This window comes from Wolffia australiana, chromosome 16, assembly GCF_029677425.1.
Source record: "Wolffia australiana isolate 7733 chromosome 16, ASM2967742v1".
In the NCBI taxonomy this organism is placed as follows: domain Eukaryota; kingdom Viridiplantae; phylum Streptophyta; class Magnoliopsida; order Alismatales; family Araceae; genus Wolffia; species Wolffia australiana.
In genome coordinates this window covers 10,327,014-10,344,102 of record NC_135850.1, presented here as the reverse complement: position 1 = coordinate 10,344,102, position 17,089 = coordinate 10,327,014, and the positions used below count along the sequence as shown (strand labels likewise).

Genomic DNA, 17,089 nt, shown 5'->3' with positions numbered 1-17,089 from the left:
TCACAATCACCTAACCATAAAATCACATTATTTATAATACTAACACATCTATCCATAAATAATCCTAGTTGCATGCATGGTATCAGCTTGCTCAGCCTTGGCAGATTTCTTAAAATGCTCATGCCATCATCCAAGTAATCACCATCACCTAACCATAAAATCACATTATTTATAATACTAACACATCTATCCATAAATAATCCTAGTTGCATGCATGGTATCAGCCTGCTTAGACATGATAGATTTCCTACAATGCTCATGCCATCATCCTAGTTATCACAATCACCTAATGATAAAATCACATCATATTACTAATACTAACACATCTATCCATATATAAACCTAGTTTCATGCATGGTATCAGCCTTCTTAGGATGATAGATTTCCTAAAATGTTCGTACCATCATTCAAGTAATCACAACCACCTAATAATAAAATCACATCATATTAGTAATACTAACACATCTATCCATAAATAATCCTAGTTGCATGCATGGTATCAGCTTGCTCAGCCTTGGCAGATTTCTTAAAATGCTCATGCCATCATCCAAGTAATCACCATCACCTAACCATAAAATCACATTATTTATAATACTAACACATCTATCCATAAATAATCCTAGTTGCATGCATGGTATCAGCCTGCTTAGACATGATAGATTTCCTACAATGCTCATGCCATCATCCTAGTTATCACAATCACCTAATGATAAAATCACATCATATTACTAATACTAACACATCTATCCATATATAAACCTAGTTGCATGCATGGTATCAGCCTGCTTAGACATGATAGATTTCCTACAATACTCATGCCATTATCCTAGTTATCACAATCACCTAATAATAAAATCACATCATATTACTAATACTAACACATCTATCCATAAATAATCCTAGTCGCATGAATGGTATCAGCTTGATTGGCCATGATAGATTTCCTAAAATGCTCATGCCATCATCCAAGTAACCACAATCACCTAATAATATAACCACATCAGTACACAAGTAACATACTTATGCATAAATAATCATTGTTTACATGCATGGTATCTGCCTGCTTAGACATGATAGTTTCCTAAAAATGTTCATGCCATTATCCAAATAATCACCATTAGCTAATGATAAAATCAAATTATATTACTAATACTAACATATCTATCAATAAATAATCCTAGTAGCATGCATAATTTGAGAAATAAATTCTTTCATCTTCTACCAACTATACAAGTCCAGGGCAACCCACCAAAGCTCATACCTCCTTCCTCTGATCATGGCGGATCGCCGCCCGTCTGCCGCTGCCGCTGAGAGGAAGCGCACCGCCATTCTCGAGCGCCTCTCCAATCGCACTATCAAGCCCGCCGCCTCGACCGCCACCGCCTCCCCCGCCTTCGAATCTATCGATTTCTTCCTCGCCAAGTTCTCCGCCGCCAAGAACTCAATTCAATCCTGTATCGATCGCTGCCTAATCGATCCATCCTCAAAGACAGAGCTTGATCAGATCTCCACCTCCAAGAACTCCACTCAATCCGGCGTCGATCGCTGCCAAATCGACCCATTTTTATCAAAAGGAGAGCTTGATCAGATCTCCAACTCCAAGAACTCCACTAAATCAAGCGTCGATCGCTGCCAAATCGACCCATCTTCATCAAAAGGAGAGCTTGATCAGATCTCCACCGCCATCTCCGAGCTCGAGACCTTCATCGCGGATTCCTCCTACTTCCTCCCCTCCTACGAAGTGCGCAGCGCCTTGAAAACCGTCGCCGAGCTCAGAGATCTCCTCGAGAAGGCCACCGAATCTCTTCTCCCACGCAAGAAATTCTCTTTCAAGAACAAACCCTCTTCGAAGAAACCCCCAAATCCCTCTCCTGAAGCGCCAGCCGTGGATTCTAAGCCGATTGACTACCCCGCAGGCTTCAGAGACCGAGAAGAGCAAGTTCTAGTGAAGGATTTCAGAGGAGAGGAGGGAGAAGGGGGGGAATTCTCTCTCTGCGATCTCTCTTCTTGTGAAGTCTACATCAGAGGGAAATTGAGAGCTCTGTTCATCCACAGATTGAAGAACTGCAGAGTTTTTGCTGGGCCGGTGATGAGCTCCGTGCTCATTGATGGCGTGGAGGGCTGCGTTCTGATGCTGGCGTCTCATCAGGTTCGTATCCACCGTTCGATTGGGACGGATTTCTATCTGAGAGTGCGTAGCCGTCCGATTGTGGAGGAATGTAGGGGGGTCAGATTTGCGCCGTTTGGATTGAGGTATGATGGGATTGAAGAAGAGATGAGGGATTGTGGGTTGGCTGAGGAGACTGGGAATTGGGCCATGGTGGATGATTTTTGCTGGCTGAGGGCTGCCCAGTCTCCGAATTGGTGTGTTCTTCCGGAGGAAGAGCGATGTGGGTCTGTTGATATTTCGGAGTTTGGAGAATCTGGGTCGATTGGGTTGCTGTAGTTTGATTATTGATTGATGGAATTTTATTTTTTGGGTCTTCGAAATGATAAAAATACGGGTTTTGCTTTGAAATTCAGTTTGTTGTGATTTTTTAATTGTAACATGGATTTTTTTTTGTTTGGTGGGTGAATCTGGGTCGATTGGGTTGTTGTCGTTTGATTATTGTTTGATGGAATACTATTGTGTATTTTATTTTTTGGGTCTTCGAAATGATAAAAAGACGGGTTTTGCTCTTAAGTTCAGGTTGTTGTGATTTTTATGGGAAAAATGATTTTTTTTTGTTTGATGGGAGAATATGGGTCTAAGGGGTTGTTGTAGTTCGACTATTAATTGATGGATTGCTGGTTTGGTTTGTATTTTTTGGGTCTTCGTAATGTGGGTTTTGGTAAAAAATTCAGTTGTGGTTTTTGTCGGAAAAATGGATTTCTTTCGTGTGATGGGAGAGTATGGGTCGAAAAGGTTGTTGTAGTTTGACTATTAATTGATGGATTGCTGTTTTCATTTTTTATTTTCGTGGGTCTTCAAAATGCCAAAGAATATGTGTTTCGCTTTAAAGTTCAGTTTGTTGTGGTTTCTTGTTGGAAAATTTATTTATTTTATTCGGTGGGAGAATATGGGTCGAAGGGATGTTAGAGTTTAATTATTGATTGATGGATCGCTGGTTTTATTTTTTTTATTTTTGAAGTCTTCGAAATGATAAAAATATGGATTTTGCTCTAAAGTTCAGTTGTGTGTGTGTGTGTTTTTTTTTTGCAATATAAAAGGGATGAACACCCGACTTGTCGGTGAACCTCCTATCAGGACCTCACGGTCCCATCTTTTACATTCTGATCAATCAAAGTCTCTTGTCGCTCTCCGGAGCCATGCGGCCTTAAAACCACCAAAGTTCAGATTGGTGTTGTTTTTTTATTGGAAAATGGATTTTTTTGTTTGGTGGGAGAATATCGGTCGAAAGGGTTGTTGTAGTTTGATTATTGATTGTGGTCTTCGAAATGTTAAAAATACCGGTTTTGCTCTAAAATTCAGGTCGTTGCGGTTTTTATCGGAAAATGATTTTCTTTTTGTTCCTAGGATTGCAGAGCATTGGATTGGAGGTTTGCCCCGTTTCTTTGACTTTTTTTGTTCTTCGCGGGATTCTCTGCGAATTTTAGTATGTCGTGTTCTTTCCCAAGAAAAATGTATTTTTTTGTTTGGTAGGATTATAGACCTCTGGATCGCAGGTTTGCCACGTTTGTTTTGATCATTGTGTTCTTCCAAAGTGCAAGAAATATTCACGGGTTTCTCTATAAAGTTCATTTGGCTTTATAAATAGAATAAATTAAGGAAGATCACCCATAATCGGTAACCTTCTCTACTATAGTTCAGTTTGTTGGGTTCTTTTCCAAAAAAAAGATTTTTTTTGTTCGGTAAGATTAGAGCCCTCTTGATATTATGTTTGCCTCGTTTCTGTGATCTTAGTGTTCTTCCAACGGCTAAAACAATTCACGGGCTTCTTTCTTAACTTCAGTTTGTTGCCATTTTTTCCCCAAAGAAGGAATTTTTTGTCTGGTGGGATTGTAGACTTCTGAAATGCAGAGTTACCTCGTTTGTTTGATCTGTGTTCTTCAAAATGCTAAAACAATTCACAGATTACCCCTCTAAACACATCAGTTTTTTTGTATTTAATAAAAATTGGAAGTTTTTTCTTTGTGGAAAGCAGGTCTGCCTTGTTTCTTTGATCTCTATACTCTTCCAAGTGCGAAAATAATTCACGGATCTTTTTCCTAAAAAAGAAAACAATTCGCGGATTTCTCTCCAAAGATCAGTTTTTTGTATTTATCGCAGAAAAAAAGTTTTTTTTTTATCATGCTAGAACAAGTTCACGTGTTTGGTTCTAAATTTCAATTTTTTATGATCTTTTCCCAAAAAAGAACCTTTATTTCGTTGGATCGTTTCTATGAAAAGATGCCGCGCTCCTGTCTTAAAAATTCAAACTTTAACGATCAACTGTAAATATTAAAACGAGAAACCTCTTTCTGAGAAAAATTAGTGTAAAAGATCTTTAGAACAGCTTTGAGAAAATTTCAAACCGCTTGAAGACTGTTTTTTTTCTTAAAATTTCGACTTTTCTAGCTTTGGAAACTCGTGATGTGTATCCATAAATGCTGAATATTCTCGCAACTGGGTGCTCTACGATGAATGTTCTTCACCGAGGAAGTATGAAGATACCGGATATTTTCCATTTTTCTTTTCATTTATGCAATTTATGCGATTTATCTTTTATCCTCTTCTTCTAAAGCTCCAGAACACAAAAACTTACATATTGCCTTTTACTGTAGAACTCTCTGAAGTTTAGAGAGAGGAAGTGTGATAGAAAGAGACAGAAATAGAGGTAGAGACAGAGAGAGAGAGACCTATAGAGATAGGGATAAATAGAGCTTGATATAGTGAGTTATCATTATTTATCGATTTATATATAGAGACAGAGTGATAGAGGGATAAGAAGAGCGTGATATGTATAGAGAGAGATTTAATTATTTATAGATTTATATTTAGAGACTGAGATAGATCTAGAGAGAGAGAGAGAAACAAGTGGCTGGGGAGAGCCATTACTTTGTGATCCATGAATGGGCAACTATTTGGGGAGGGCCCCACCAATCACAGCAACTGGTGGCCTTGATGGGGACCAAAATTCTGCAGTAGCGATCTTGCATCGATAAGACTGACCCATGAAAAAGGACATAAAGGGAAGCCCTATTTCTCTCTCTCTCTCTCTATCTCTGTCTATAACTATATCTCTACCTCTATCCCTATCCCTACCGCGATTCTCTATCTCAATCTCTTTCTAAATCTTAATTTTTGTTTCTACCTCTATGTCTATCTTAATTTATATTTTTACCTCTAAATCTATCTCTAGCTCTATTCTACTTTGATCTCTATCTCTAGCTCTATCTCAATCTCTATCTCTCTATCTCTTCCTCTATCTCTATCTCTCTACCTCGATCTCTATCTCTCTACCTCTACCTCTATCTCTATCTATATCTCTCTACCTCTACCTCTATCTCTATCTCTGTCTCTCTACCTCTACCTCTATCTCAATCTCTATCTCTCTACCTCTACCTCTACCTCTATCTCTATCACTATCTCTATCTCTCTACCCCACCTCCACCCCACCCCACCCCACCTCTACCTCTATCTCATCTCTCCACCCCATCTCTCACCCCACCCCACCCCATCTCTATCTCTCACCCCACCCCACCCCATCTCTATCTCTCACCCCACCTCCACCTCTATCTCATCTCTCTACCTCACCCCACCCCACCCCACCTCTACCCCACCTCTATCTCTCACCCCACCTCTCTACCTCTACCTCCACCTCTATCTCTATCTCTCTCTCTCTCTACCTCTACCTCTATCTCTATCTCTATCTCTAAATCTCTACCTCTATCTCTATCTTTCTATCTCTATCTTTCTACCTCTACCTCTATCTCTATCTCTAAATCTCTACCTCTACCTCTATCTCTATCTTTCTATCTCTATCTTTCTACCTCTACCTCTACCTCTATCTCTATCTCTATATCTCTCTCTCTACCTCTACCTCTATCTCTATCTCTCTACCTCTATCTCTATCTCTCTACCTCTATATCTCTACCTCTACCTCTACTTCTATCTCTATCTCTATCTCTATCTCTATCCCTGTCCCCGTCCCTATCCCCTTTTCTATATCTATATCTGTATCTATCTTTATCTGCATCTCTATCTCTATATCTATCTATACATATATATACCTCTATCTCTATCTCTCTTCCTTTTTTCATATATACTGCACCCTCACCAGAGACAGCCCCTCGTTTGCTGATAAGATAATTTATATTTTCTTGACCTTAAAAAAAGGCCAGGGTTCATAATGACGAGACATCATCCCTCGCTCATTTAATCATCTCGATTCAATTAATGGATTGGGCTGATTAAACATCATCCTTATTTAATTATACTGCCATAGCTTGCGAAGACTACTTTCATTTCATGATACTCAATGGGACAGATGATGGCGTATCATTCATAATTAACTATCACTAATCTTTTATTTTAATACACTGAAAAATCACAGCAGTCCACTTGCATTCCATGATTTATCATAGTTAATTATGGATGTCGCTTCATCCATAATTTACTATAATAAATCATTCCTTCTGGGACATCAAATAAAAATGGAACGATACAGAGAAGATTAGCATGGCCCATGCTCAAGGATGACAGAAACAATTATCTTTTTTTAATGAATTGGGCAGGATGATTAGCCCCCTCCTGTCAATGAATACTACTTTCTACCTTCTACAGATTTATTCATCAATGGATCTACTAAATTTACACTCTTTATTCCATAAATGCTCATTATTATTTAACAGGTAGAGTTTCTCTCTCTACAGAGACCAAGCCCCCTCTCCCCTTAATTTTAGAAGGTTTTGGCTGGTGGAACAGATGGAGGGGTTCCTCTCCCTAGAAACAGTGGTGACTATACTCATCTCCATTGAAATCATATGATCTGATGGAGCAGCTCCAAAAATTCATGCTGGAGAGAGAGATGGGTAACTCTTGAATGGACTCACATGCATCCCAAAGACATGATAAATCAATGGCATAAAAAGGGAGCAAAAGCAGAACAGATGTATTCCCAGGTAGCAAAAACAAAGCCATGAACACCCTGGGATAAGCCAGCATATATTGAAAGGGATAGAGAGACGTGTAGATGTAAAGAGAGAACATATTTTATATTAAGCATATGACTCAAGAGAGTAAAGTAGCAGGAGCTCTCGATCTGATGTGGGGAAGGGAAGGCAAGGAACTGGGATATAGTCTACGGGTAAAAAGGAGACAAACAACAGCTATGCTTGAACTGATAACCTCTCCAACTTTGAAAGTCACTGGGCAGTATAACTCAAAAGCTCTAGTCTTCAATCACAACATAGAAGGTAATGAAGATATGAATTGAGAGAAATACAAGGAGTCCATCTGGTGTTGTGGGCCACTGAGTAAAGCAGTGGGTGCCCTTAATGTGATGTGAGGAAGGAAAATCTAGGAACAAGTACTTAAAGTAGGCATAGAAAGGGTCAAACTAGGACTATGGTTAAATGCTGGTAACCGTCTTGAGTCTGAAAATCACCATAAGTGGAATTAGAAAGCTGCAGTCTTTGACACTATAGGGAATGAAAAATTGAGACTACATCTGGTGTGATGGACCGTGAGTAAAGTAACGTGTACCATCGATGTAACCTAAGAAAGGGCAGACTAGGAAACATGATATGACATAATGATAAAAATATTCAAACTGGGGATATGGTTGAATGTCGACATCCACCCAACCCTGAAAATAACCATGTAGTAGAACCATATCATATGCATAATGTCGAAAAGAGATAAACTAGGGCTATGGTTGAACAAATAAGTGCCTCAGCTGCAAAAATACCATGCACGTAGGAAAGGAAGGTGATGAAGAGCGAAATAGTGAATGATAAATAGAAACAAACTAAGGCTATGATTCAACTGATAACACCACAACTCCAAAATCATTATGTCATATCAAGAAAGGGAAGATGAGGAAGAGGGATATAGGCTCACCATAAAAAAGAGACAAACTAGGGCTATGGTTGAACAGATAAGAGCCCCAAGTCCAAAAATCACTGTACACACATCAGAAACGAAATACAAGGATCAGGGATACATAGTAATGATAAAAAAGACTAACTAAGACTATGGTTGAACCCCCCACTATAAAAATCACCATGAATACGAGGTAGAGGGATAGAGCCTAACCATAAAAAAGAGACAAAGTAGGGCTACGGTTGAACAGATAAGCAGCCAAGACTTTGAAAAACACCTTTCTTCCACAATGGCACACGTAAGAAAGGAATAGAGATGTAACATGGCTGTTAAAAAAGAGACAACCTAGGGCTATGGTTGAACCAGAAATTACCAGATATAGTTCCGGATCGTCAGGGACGTGGATGATGGACGGGATGGGACTAAGATCGTCCCGTTCGACGTCTGGAATCAGTGCAGGGACGCAGACGGGACTGTTCTTTCGTCTGAGTGGACGAAAACTGTCCCGGCTGGTGATCTCGGGACGACCTTCTGTCGCGGTTTTCATCCAACCTCGCTGACAGGACGATTTTTCAACGTGGGATGAAAAAACCGTATCGTCCACGTCACTGCACTAGTATAGTTCTGGATCGTCTGGGACGTGGACAATGAACGGGACGGGACGAAGATCGTCCCATCTGACTTCAGGAATCAGTGTAGGGACGCAGACGGGAGGGTTTTTTCGTTCGAGAACTCCGGAGTGGGTGGTTTTGTCGTCCAAGTGGATGAAAACCGTCCAGTCTGTTCGTCACGGGACAAATTTCCATCCCCTTTTTTGTCCAAGGACGATTTTTTTGTCCTGGGAGAAAAAAAAACCATCCCGTCCATGTCCCTGCACTAGTATAGTTCCGGATCGTCCGGGACGTGGACGATGGACGGAATGGGACAAAGATCTGCTCGTCCAATGTCCGTAATCAGTACAGGGACGCGAGCGGGACGGTTTCTTCATCCGAAACCTCCTGACTGGACGGTTTTTTTATCCGAGTGGACGAAAACCGTCCCGTCCGTTCAGCTCGGGATAAATTTCCATCCTGATTTTTGTCCAACCTGGCATATGACCTTCTTCCCGTCCCGTCCATTGTCCACGTCCCAGAATATTTGGAACTATACTAGTGCAGTGACGCAGACGGGACGGTTTTTATGTTCGAGAGCTCCGTACTGATTTTCGTCCAACCTCGTGTACGATCTTCTTCCCGTCCCGTCCATCGTCCAGGTCTCGGACGACTAGTGCAGGGACGTGGACAGGATGGTTTTTTCGTCCAACCTCGCATACGATCTTCTTCCTGTCCCGTCCATCCTCCATGTTCTCAGACGATTAGTGCAGGGACACGGACAGGATGGTTTTTTCGTCTGAGACCTCCGTACTGATTTTCGTCCAACCTCGTGTACGATCTTCTTCCCATCCCGTCCATCGACCACGTCCCAGACGATTCAGAAGTAGACTACAGCAGGGACGTGGACGGGAGGGTTTTTTCGTCCGAGACCTTGGGACGGACGGTCGGACGAGAGCCGTCCCGTCCGGACCGGAAATTACAATAGAGGACTATGGGGATGGGGCCGGGAGTAGATTCTCAGGTTAAAGTAAAAAAAAAAAAAAAGAAGAAAAAAAAAAACTCAGCGACGAGCAAAAACCAATCATTCTCCGCCCCATATCCGGTCGGGGTGGGGCAGCGAGACTGCACAAGATGGAGGGGGGCGGCGCCGCGCTTCTCCGGCCGAGCTGAGCCCAGGCGACGAGCCATGCACCGCGCCGGGGCTCGCGCCGCCACGACCGTGGTCTGGTTCAGGCGCGATCTGCGGCTCGAGGACAACCCCGCCCTGACGGCCGCGGTCCGGGCCGGCCGCGTGGTGGCGGTGTTCATCTGGGCGCCGGAGGAAGAAGGGCATTACTACCCTGGAAGAGCTTCGCGATGGTGGCTCAGCCAGAGCTTGCGGCACTTGGATTGCTCTCTCAAGAGCCTCGGCACTTCCCTGGTCACCAAACGATCGGCCGATTCCGCTTCCTGCTTGGCCGACGTCGTCCGCTCCACCGGCGCTTCGCAGGTGTTCTTCAACCACCTCTACGGTCAGTCCATACCTCCCTCATCATCATCATCAGTGGATGAGTTTTGGGTTTTCGATGCGAGTGTAAAATTCCTGTCGAATTAGAGCAGATTATGCGTGGCGGGTCTTGATTTTGGGAGCGGGGATCTGTGTGGAGGGAAAAATTCGTAGCAGATTTTGTTGAATCGTAATTGATGGGTTTTGATTTTTCGAGCAAGGGTTTGTTTTGGGCGAAAAATTCCTGTCGAATTACTGCGAATCATGATTTATGAGTTTTGATTTTTCGAGCAAGGGTTTGTACTGGGCGAAAATTTCCTATCAAGTTACTGCGAATTATAATTTTTGATTTTTCGAGCAAGGATTCGTATTGGGCGAAAAATTCCTATCAAGTAACAGCGAATCATAATCGATGAGTTTTAGATTTTCGAGCAAGGATTTGTATTGGGCGAAAAATTCTTATAAAATTACGGAGAATCTTAATTGATGATTTTTTATTTTTCTTGCGAGGGTTCGTATTGGGCGAAAAATTCCTGTCAAATTACTGCGAATCATGATTTATGACTTTTGATTTTTCGAGCAAGGGTTTGTAGTGGGCGAAAAATTCCTGTCAAATTACTGCGAATCATAATCGATGAGTTTTTGTTTTTAGAGCAAGGATTTGTATTGGGCGAAAAATTCGTATCAAACTACAACGAATCTTAATTGGTGAGTTTTGATTTTTTGGACTAGGATTTGTATTGGGCGAAAAATTCCTATCAGATCACAGCGATTCTCAATTGATGAGTTTTGATTTTCCGACCAAGGATTTGTATTGAGCGAAATATTCCAATCAAATTACTACGAATCATAATTGATGAGTTTTGGTTTGCGAGAAGAATTTGTGTCTTGCAAAAAAAAATCCCATCAAATTACGGGAAATCATAAGTTTTGATACCTCAGGAAGAATGGAATTTAGATTTCCTTGCCTGATAATATGCTCCTGGATTCCTTGCCTTTCTTTTCTTCTTTTCTAGGGTTCGATCCTAGCTTGAAAACATGCATCTATATAGATCATGCTTCGAGTTTTATGTATCTGGGAAGAGTTTCTTTGATAGTGTTTAGAAGAGTTTCTTTGTTTCATGGGAATATGATAAGGTCGCAGTGTTCACTTCCATCTCATCTGTTAGCTTCCAGCTTTGCTTTAAAAGCTGGGTGTTGGGTTTGACGTGAAATCTGATGTCTGATCTATTATTGACTGGATATCATAAGAAAGAAGCTCTGCCAAAAGTTTCTTTGATGTTGTTGAGGACATGATAATTTTGCAAAAATCATCCTAGCTGCCAAAACATGGATGAGGCTGAAAAAATCATCGTCGTCGACATGGCCATCAATGGATGGACGACAAGGATATTGATCTTTAATATCCTTAAATTAAAAAGGCAAACGAAAGTATTATCTTTATGATGTACCAAGTATGCTCTTTTTTATTAAAGAAGAAAAAACCATGTGTGCTCTTTAATTGTTCTGATGCATTCTATTGGCAACACGGGATGACATTGATGACGATGGATGATAAATATAATTTGTAGATTTCGTTCAAAAAAAGAGAAATTTGCATCTCTCTCTCTCGCGGTTGGCATCTAGCATGGCAATGATGATGCCCAGCCTTCATGCCTAGTCTTCATCCGTCTGCGACTGGAATTACGATGATAATCTGTGAGGATGACAATGATGATGAAAAATTCCTCATCGTTCTCCAACCTGTATACCATTTCTTAATCGTGCATTAGCTCATTCTGGGAAGACGAAAATTATCTTTGCTCATGGAAAATATTGTGTAAACCATAACTTTTGGTTATGCATGCCCTGAAAATGTATGGTTTGGTAAGTACTTCTGGCTCATTCTTCCTTTTTAATGCAGATCCGCTGTCCCTTGTAAGAGACCACCGGCTGAAGGAACATTTAACTTCACAAGGAATAACAGTGCGTTCGTTCAATGCTGACCTACTTTATGAACCTTGGGAAGTCAACGATGACGAAGGCCGGCCATTTACTACATTTGCAAGTTTCTGGAACAAATGCATGAGCATGCCGTTTGATCCTGCGGCGCCCATGCTGCCTCCCAAAAGAATTATACCTGGTATGTCATCGATGTTATTTTTTTAGTTTTAATTTTATTTTCTACTATCTGGGGTGCTTAATCCTGTTATGACTTTCATCCCTGAAAAATATGCCACCTTTTCTGTGAGAAAGTCGAATAATTATGATTATATTACAAATTTTAATCACATGCCCTAAAAGTCTAGTGAAAGGTTTTTCCATTTCACCTTTTGTGTTTCCTCCCGTGTGCTCAATCGAACTGCATGGCTGATGATGTTATTTCTTTCATCCATTGATCAAGCGTGCTGTTCAACTGAGCGTTAGAGAGCGTCAGGGACAACACCTAAAAAATCTCCATCTCTTTCTGGGCCTCTTACTGAGTTTGAACTCAAATTTCTATTCATGGGTTGTCTTTTTTAAACCATAGTAGTTAATAACATAATGGCAGAAGGAACAAAATGGACTTCTACATTTTCATGAAGTCCGTGGTAATCCTTTTTTAAACTTTTTCGAATTGTTTTTAAGGATCTCTCCCAGATTTTACTCATTCGTTCTAAATAACAAGCTACAAGATAGGTTCTGCTGAGCCGATGACAGGAAAGAAGGGACTTGTGAAAAAAACATCTTTATCAAATATTTAAATTTCTTATCTAAGACGAAATTTTGAAAACTATTGTCCTAGGTTAGAATAGTATTAGGAAGGATGAGAATGATGCCCCATGCTCAGCTAAAGAGAACAGTTTGACGAACATTTAAATTTTATTGTTAAAAAAAAAAATCAAATATTTCAATTTCTTATCTAAGACGAAATTTTGAAAACTATTGTCCTAGGTTAGAATAGTATTAGGAAGGATGAGAATGATGCCCCATGCTCAGCTAAAGAGAACAGTTTGACGAAAATACAAATTTTCTCATATACGAAAATACAATTTTTTTAAAAAATTATAGACAATTCATTTACATGTGACATACATACAGACCAATATGTATGCATGAGTGGCAATGGTGCACCTTCTCAGTTGACGAAAATAATAATATTTTCCTCGAAGACAAGATGTATCGATGCATATATCCTTCACAAGTCAACTTGCATGTCTGAGTGGGTCTGGTGACATCACGCTCAGTTGATGAGAGCATCAATTTTTTTCTCTACTTTGATATATATACACACATTTACAAATACATACATACATGCATGACAATATGGATGCATATGTGGGGCTGGTGTACCATGCTCAGTTAAAAAAAACAGCTCTCTTTTCTGAAATACAACATAGATACGTGTAAAAACAGTTATTGATGTTCAGTTGATGAGGATGGCTTCTTTTTTTCTTCAAATACAATATATATGAACTTCAGACCAACATCCATGTATGGTTAAGCCTAGTGCTCTGTGCCCAGTGGATGAGAGTAATGTATGGGTGGCTCTAGTGCTCTATGCGCAATAAATGTTATTAACATGCAGAGATACATACATAAGGACCAACATGTTGAGTAGGATGGGGCTGATGACCCATGCTCAAATACAAGATTCACCCACGCATATCTACATAGAGGCAACATGTTTTTTTTTTTGATATTCTAATCCACCGTGTTCAACATGTTGTTTCTTTTTTCGTTAAAATACAAGATATAGACATGGATGCATGGGTGCGTGTTTGTATGCAGGGGACACGTCTAGGTGCGCATCAGATAACCTGATCTTTGAGGACGAATCAGAGAAGGGAAGCAATGCACTGCTGGCCCGGGCCTGGACCCCTGGCTGGCGCAATGCTGACAAGGCTCTGGCGGCATTCATCAGTGGCCCACTCATAGACTACTCGGTGAACCGCAAGAAGGCGGACAGCACCACCACTTCTCTCCTCTCCCCACACCTACACTTTGGTGAAATCAGCGTGCGCAAGGTCTTCCACCTCGTGCGCATGAAGCAGCTGGTCTGGGCAAACGATGGCAACCTCGACGGCGAAGAGAGCATCAATCTCTTCCTCAAGTCCATCGGATTGAGAGAGTATTCCCGGTACATGAGCTTCAACCACCCGTGCAGCCACGAGAGGCCGCTGCTGGCCCATCTCAAGTTCTTTCCATGGGTTATTGATGAGGGGTATTTCAAGGCTTGGAGACAAGGCCGAACTGGGTACTGTTGAGATTCAAGCGCCTGCCTCTCTGCTAAAAGTTATAGCTTATAGCGATAGCACTGCTTCCACTTCTTAACTTAGGCAGGATGTTGACTTCCAACAGGTATCCGCTGGTTGATGCCGGGATGAGGGAGCTCTGGGCAACAGGCTGGCTCCATGATCGAATCCGGGTCGTCGTCTCTAGTTTCTTTGTGAAGGTTCTTCAGCTGCCATGGAGGTGGGGAATGAAGTATTTCTGGGATACTTTGATGGATGCAGACCTCGAGAGTGACGCCCTTGGCTGGCAATACATCTCTGGGTCTCTGCCTGATGGCCGTGAGCTTGACAGCATTGATAATCCCCAGGTGAGAAAGTTTCTTCCTTCTATCGTGTCCGTTTCTTAATCGTTCTTTTATTTTCTTTGCATGCTTTCCTCTTTTGTGCTGCTAAAATTGGTGTTTTTCTTCTTTTTTCATGTGAGATTTAGGAATCGGCGTTCTTATTTCACTATTTAAGAGCTGCGTTTCTCTCTTGCCCATATGTTACTTGTTTTGTGAATTGTCATTCAGCCTTCGTGCGTACTCTGCTCCTGTGCGTTTAGAAATGGTTCCCTTTCTCTTTTAATGCGAGAGTATTCAACCATCATCATTTTTTTGAAAGGAAGAATTCTCAATCATCATCATGATTTTCCTGTTAAAACCTTCTCACTTGTGCGTTTGTGTCCCTTCCATGAAAAATTATTTGCAAAGCTTTCTTTTTTAGTCAAATGAGAACGAACCCATTTGGGGATCTTTCTCGTAGAAAATGTTCAAACTTGTTACGGATGATCGATAGAAAATTTCGTTTCTATGCAAACCATTTGGTGATCCTCTTTTTCGTTTCTGTCCAGCCCATTTCTTGATTCTGATCTTCCTCTTTATTTTCTTTAATCTTGTGAGAGAAAGCAAACCTCATTATGATATTTATTTAATAACCCAAAATTTTGATTTGGTTAATCAAAAGAAAGCTTGTTACTTTCTTTCCGACGCATTTTTATGCCTTTTCTTTCTTGCAAATATCTGATAACCTTTGATCGCTCATTCCTCTTTCTTTGGGTAAAAGGTGGATTTTTTTTTTCTTCGCCAAAGAAAGCCACTCAATCGATGATATCTCTTCCCTTGAAAGTTTCTCAAACACTTGACCTTCCTCTTCAACCCATTTGATGATCCCCTCATCAGCGAGCTCTGATGCTATGTCTCCTCTTTCCTGGGTTCTAACTCAGTTTATTTTTCCTTTTTTTTTCCTTGTGTGAGAGAGCAACCTGGTTGCTGATGAAACACAAGAGGTTAATAGATTGCCTCAGCTGGACCTTTTCCTAATCTTTTATCTGTCCTTGGGGCAGTTTGAAGGGTACAAGTTTGACCCAGATGGGGAGTACGTTCGGCGCTGGCTTCCGGAGCTGGCGAGGCTGCCAACTGACTGGATCCACCATCCTTGGAACGCTCCCGAGTCAGTCCTCCAAGCGGCAGGAATCGAGCTCGGGTCCAATTACCCTCTTCCAATCATAGAAATTTCCGCTGCCAAAGCCCGCATTCAGCAGGCCATTGTCCAGATGTGGCAGCTCGAAGCTGTCTCCAGGGCGGCAACAGAGAATGGTACCGAGGAGGGACTCGGCGACTCCTCCGATGTGCCCCCTGCTGACTTCCCGCCCGACCTCCAAATGGAAGTCGACCGGGAGCCAACAAGAGTCAATGCCAATGGCGGCGGTGGCGGTGATGGCGGGGGCGGTGGTGGCAGTACGCAGCGGCGGCTAGAAGATCAAATGGTCCCCAGTATCTCCTCCATTGTCAGGGCAGGCGAAGATGAAGGCTCTGTTGGCCTGGGCACAAGGGAAGAATTCCTGGGATTTGACCAGGGAAGAGCTACCCGCAATGGGGAGACCACCGTTGACCGCCGTCTTCGCCTGTTTGGCCAGATTGGGCTGGAAGACGAGGCAGAGTCAACTTCAGAGTCCTCAAGCAGCTGGACTGGGAGAGATGGCGGTGTCGTTCCAGTGTGGTCACAGCCGGCCGTCTCATCAAGCCACTCTGAACATTTTATAGGCCAAGAAGGAGGCAGCTTCATCCGGCGGCCGCCCCATCAGCTGATGAATTGGAGTTAACTCTCACATTCAAGGTGATGAAAATATCAACTATGTGCTGTTTTACTTGCTCTGCTATCATAGGGTTTTGGCTCTCCATGGTTATTAGCATATTGTCTATTTCTAGTAAAATGCCGCTACCGAGATCGAAAGGTTGTCAATCCTGGATTTTATCATGTTCTTCGCGGGTCTTGCTCCTGACTTGGTTTTCTTCTGCAGTACATGGAGCTGGGAGGTGGAGAACACCTTGCGACCGAATGCCGTCAACCAGATGATGTTCCAAAATTAGCTGAAGCGAAGGACCGTCCACCGTTGTCGTAGAACGGCAGATGAGGGTTTGGTCTGTGATAGTGGCCGAGCACATGAACCGAGTTCATCTGGTAAGGACGTTGATTTTGTGTAACATATTGTTGCTGTACAGTGATTAGTATTCCTCGGAAGAGTGAATCGGACGGTGTATTCTAGATGATCATGTTGTACCTTCATCTGTGGCCTGTGAGGGCAGTGCCTCCATCTGTGATAATGATCTCTGACACTGTCTGCAGATAGGATCAACTGACAGGATCAACCAGTTAGATGCAAAATCTGAGTTAGTATTTTTCCAACTCATTCGGCAGAAGAGTAACAGAAAAACAAAAGCAAAGGGCACAGGCTTATTGGCATTTTTTC

The 17,089-nt window shown here is 41.8% G+C and overlaps 2 protein-coding genes and 1 pseudogene across 2 annotated transcripts; all 3 read left to right on the top strand.

The window, feature by feature from the left end:
* The first annotated feature begins 1,228 nt into the window (after positions 1-1,228).
* Positions 1,229-2,518, top strand: POR (C-CAP/cofactor C-like domain-containing protein). The gene has a single exon (XM_078588569.1). The coding sequence runs from the start codon at positions 1,277-1,279 to the stop codon at positions 2,444-2,446; it is 1,170 nt and encodes a 389-aa protein (XP_078444695.1). The 5' UTR covers positions 1,229-1,276; the 3' UTR covers positions 2,447-2,518.
* A 4,093-nt stretch (positions 2,519-6,611) lies between these two features.
* On the top strand, positions 6,612-6,702 carry LOC144714061 (U6 spliceosomal RNA; annotated as a pseudogene).
* A 2,899-nt stretch (positions 6,703-9,601) lies between these two features.
* CRY1 (cryptochrome 1) lies at positions 9,602-16,886 on the top strand. The gene is made up of 6 exons (XM_078587979.1): positions 9,602-10,130; positions 12,009-12,227; positions 13,856-14,321; positions 14,426-14,666; positions 15,683-16,455; positions 16,640-16,886. Exons 1-5 carry the CDS (start codon positions 9,611-9,613, stop codon positions 16,439-16,441), a joined length of 2,205 nt encoding a protein of 734 aa, XP_078444105.1. The 5' UTR covers positions 9,602-9,610; the 3' UTR covers positions 16,442-16,455; positions 16,640-16,886.
* The last annotated feature ends 203 nt before the right edge of the window (positions 16,887-17,089 follow it).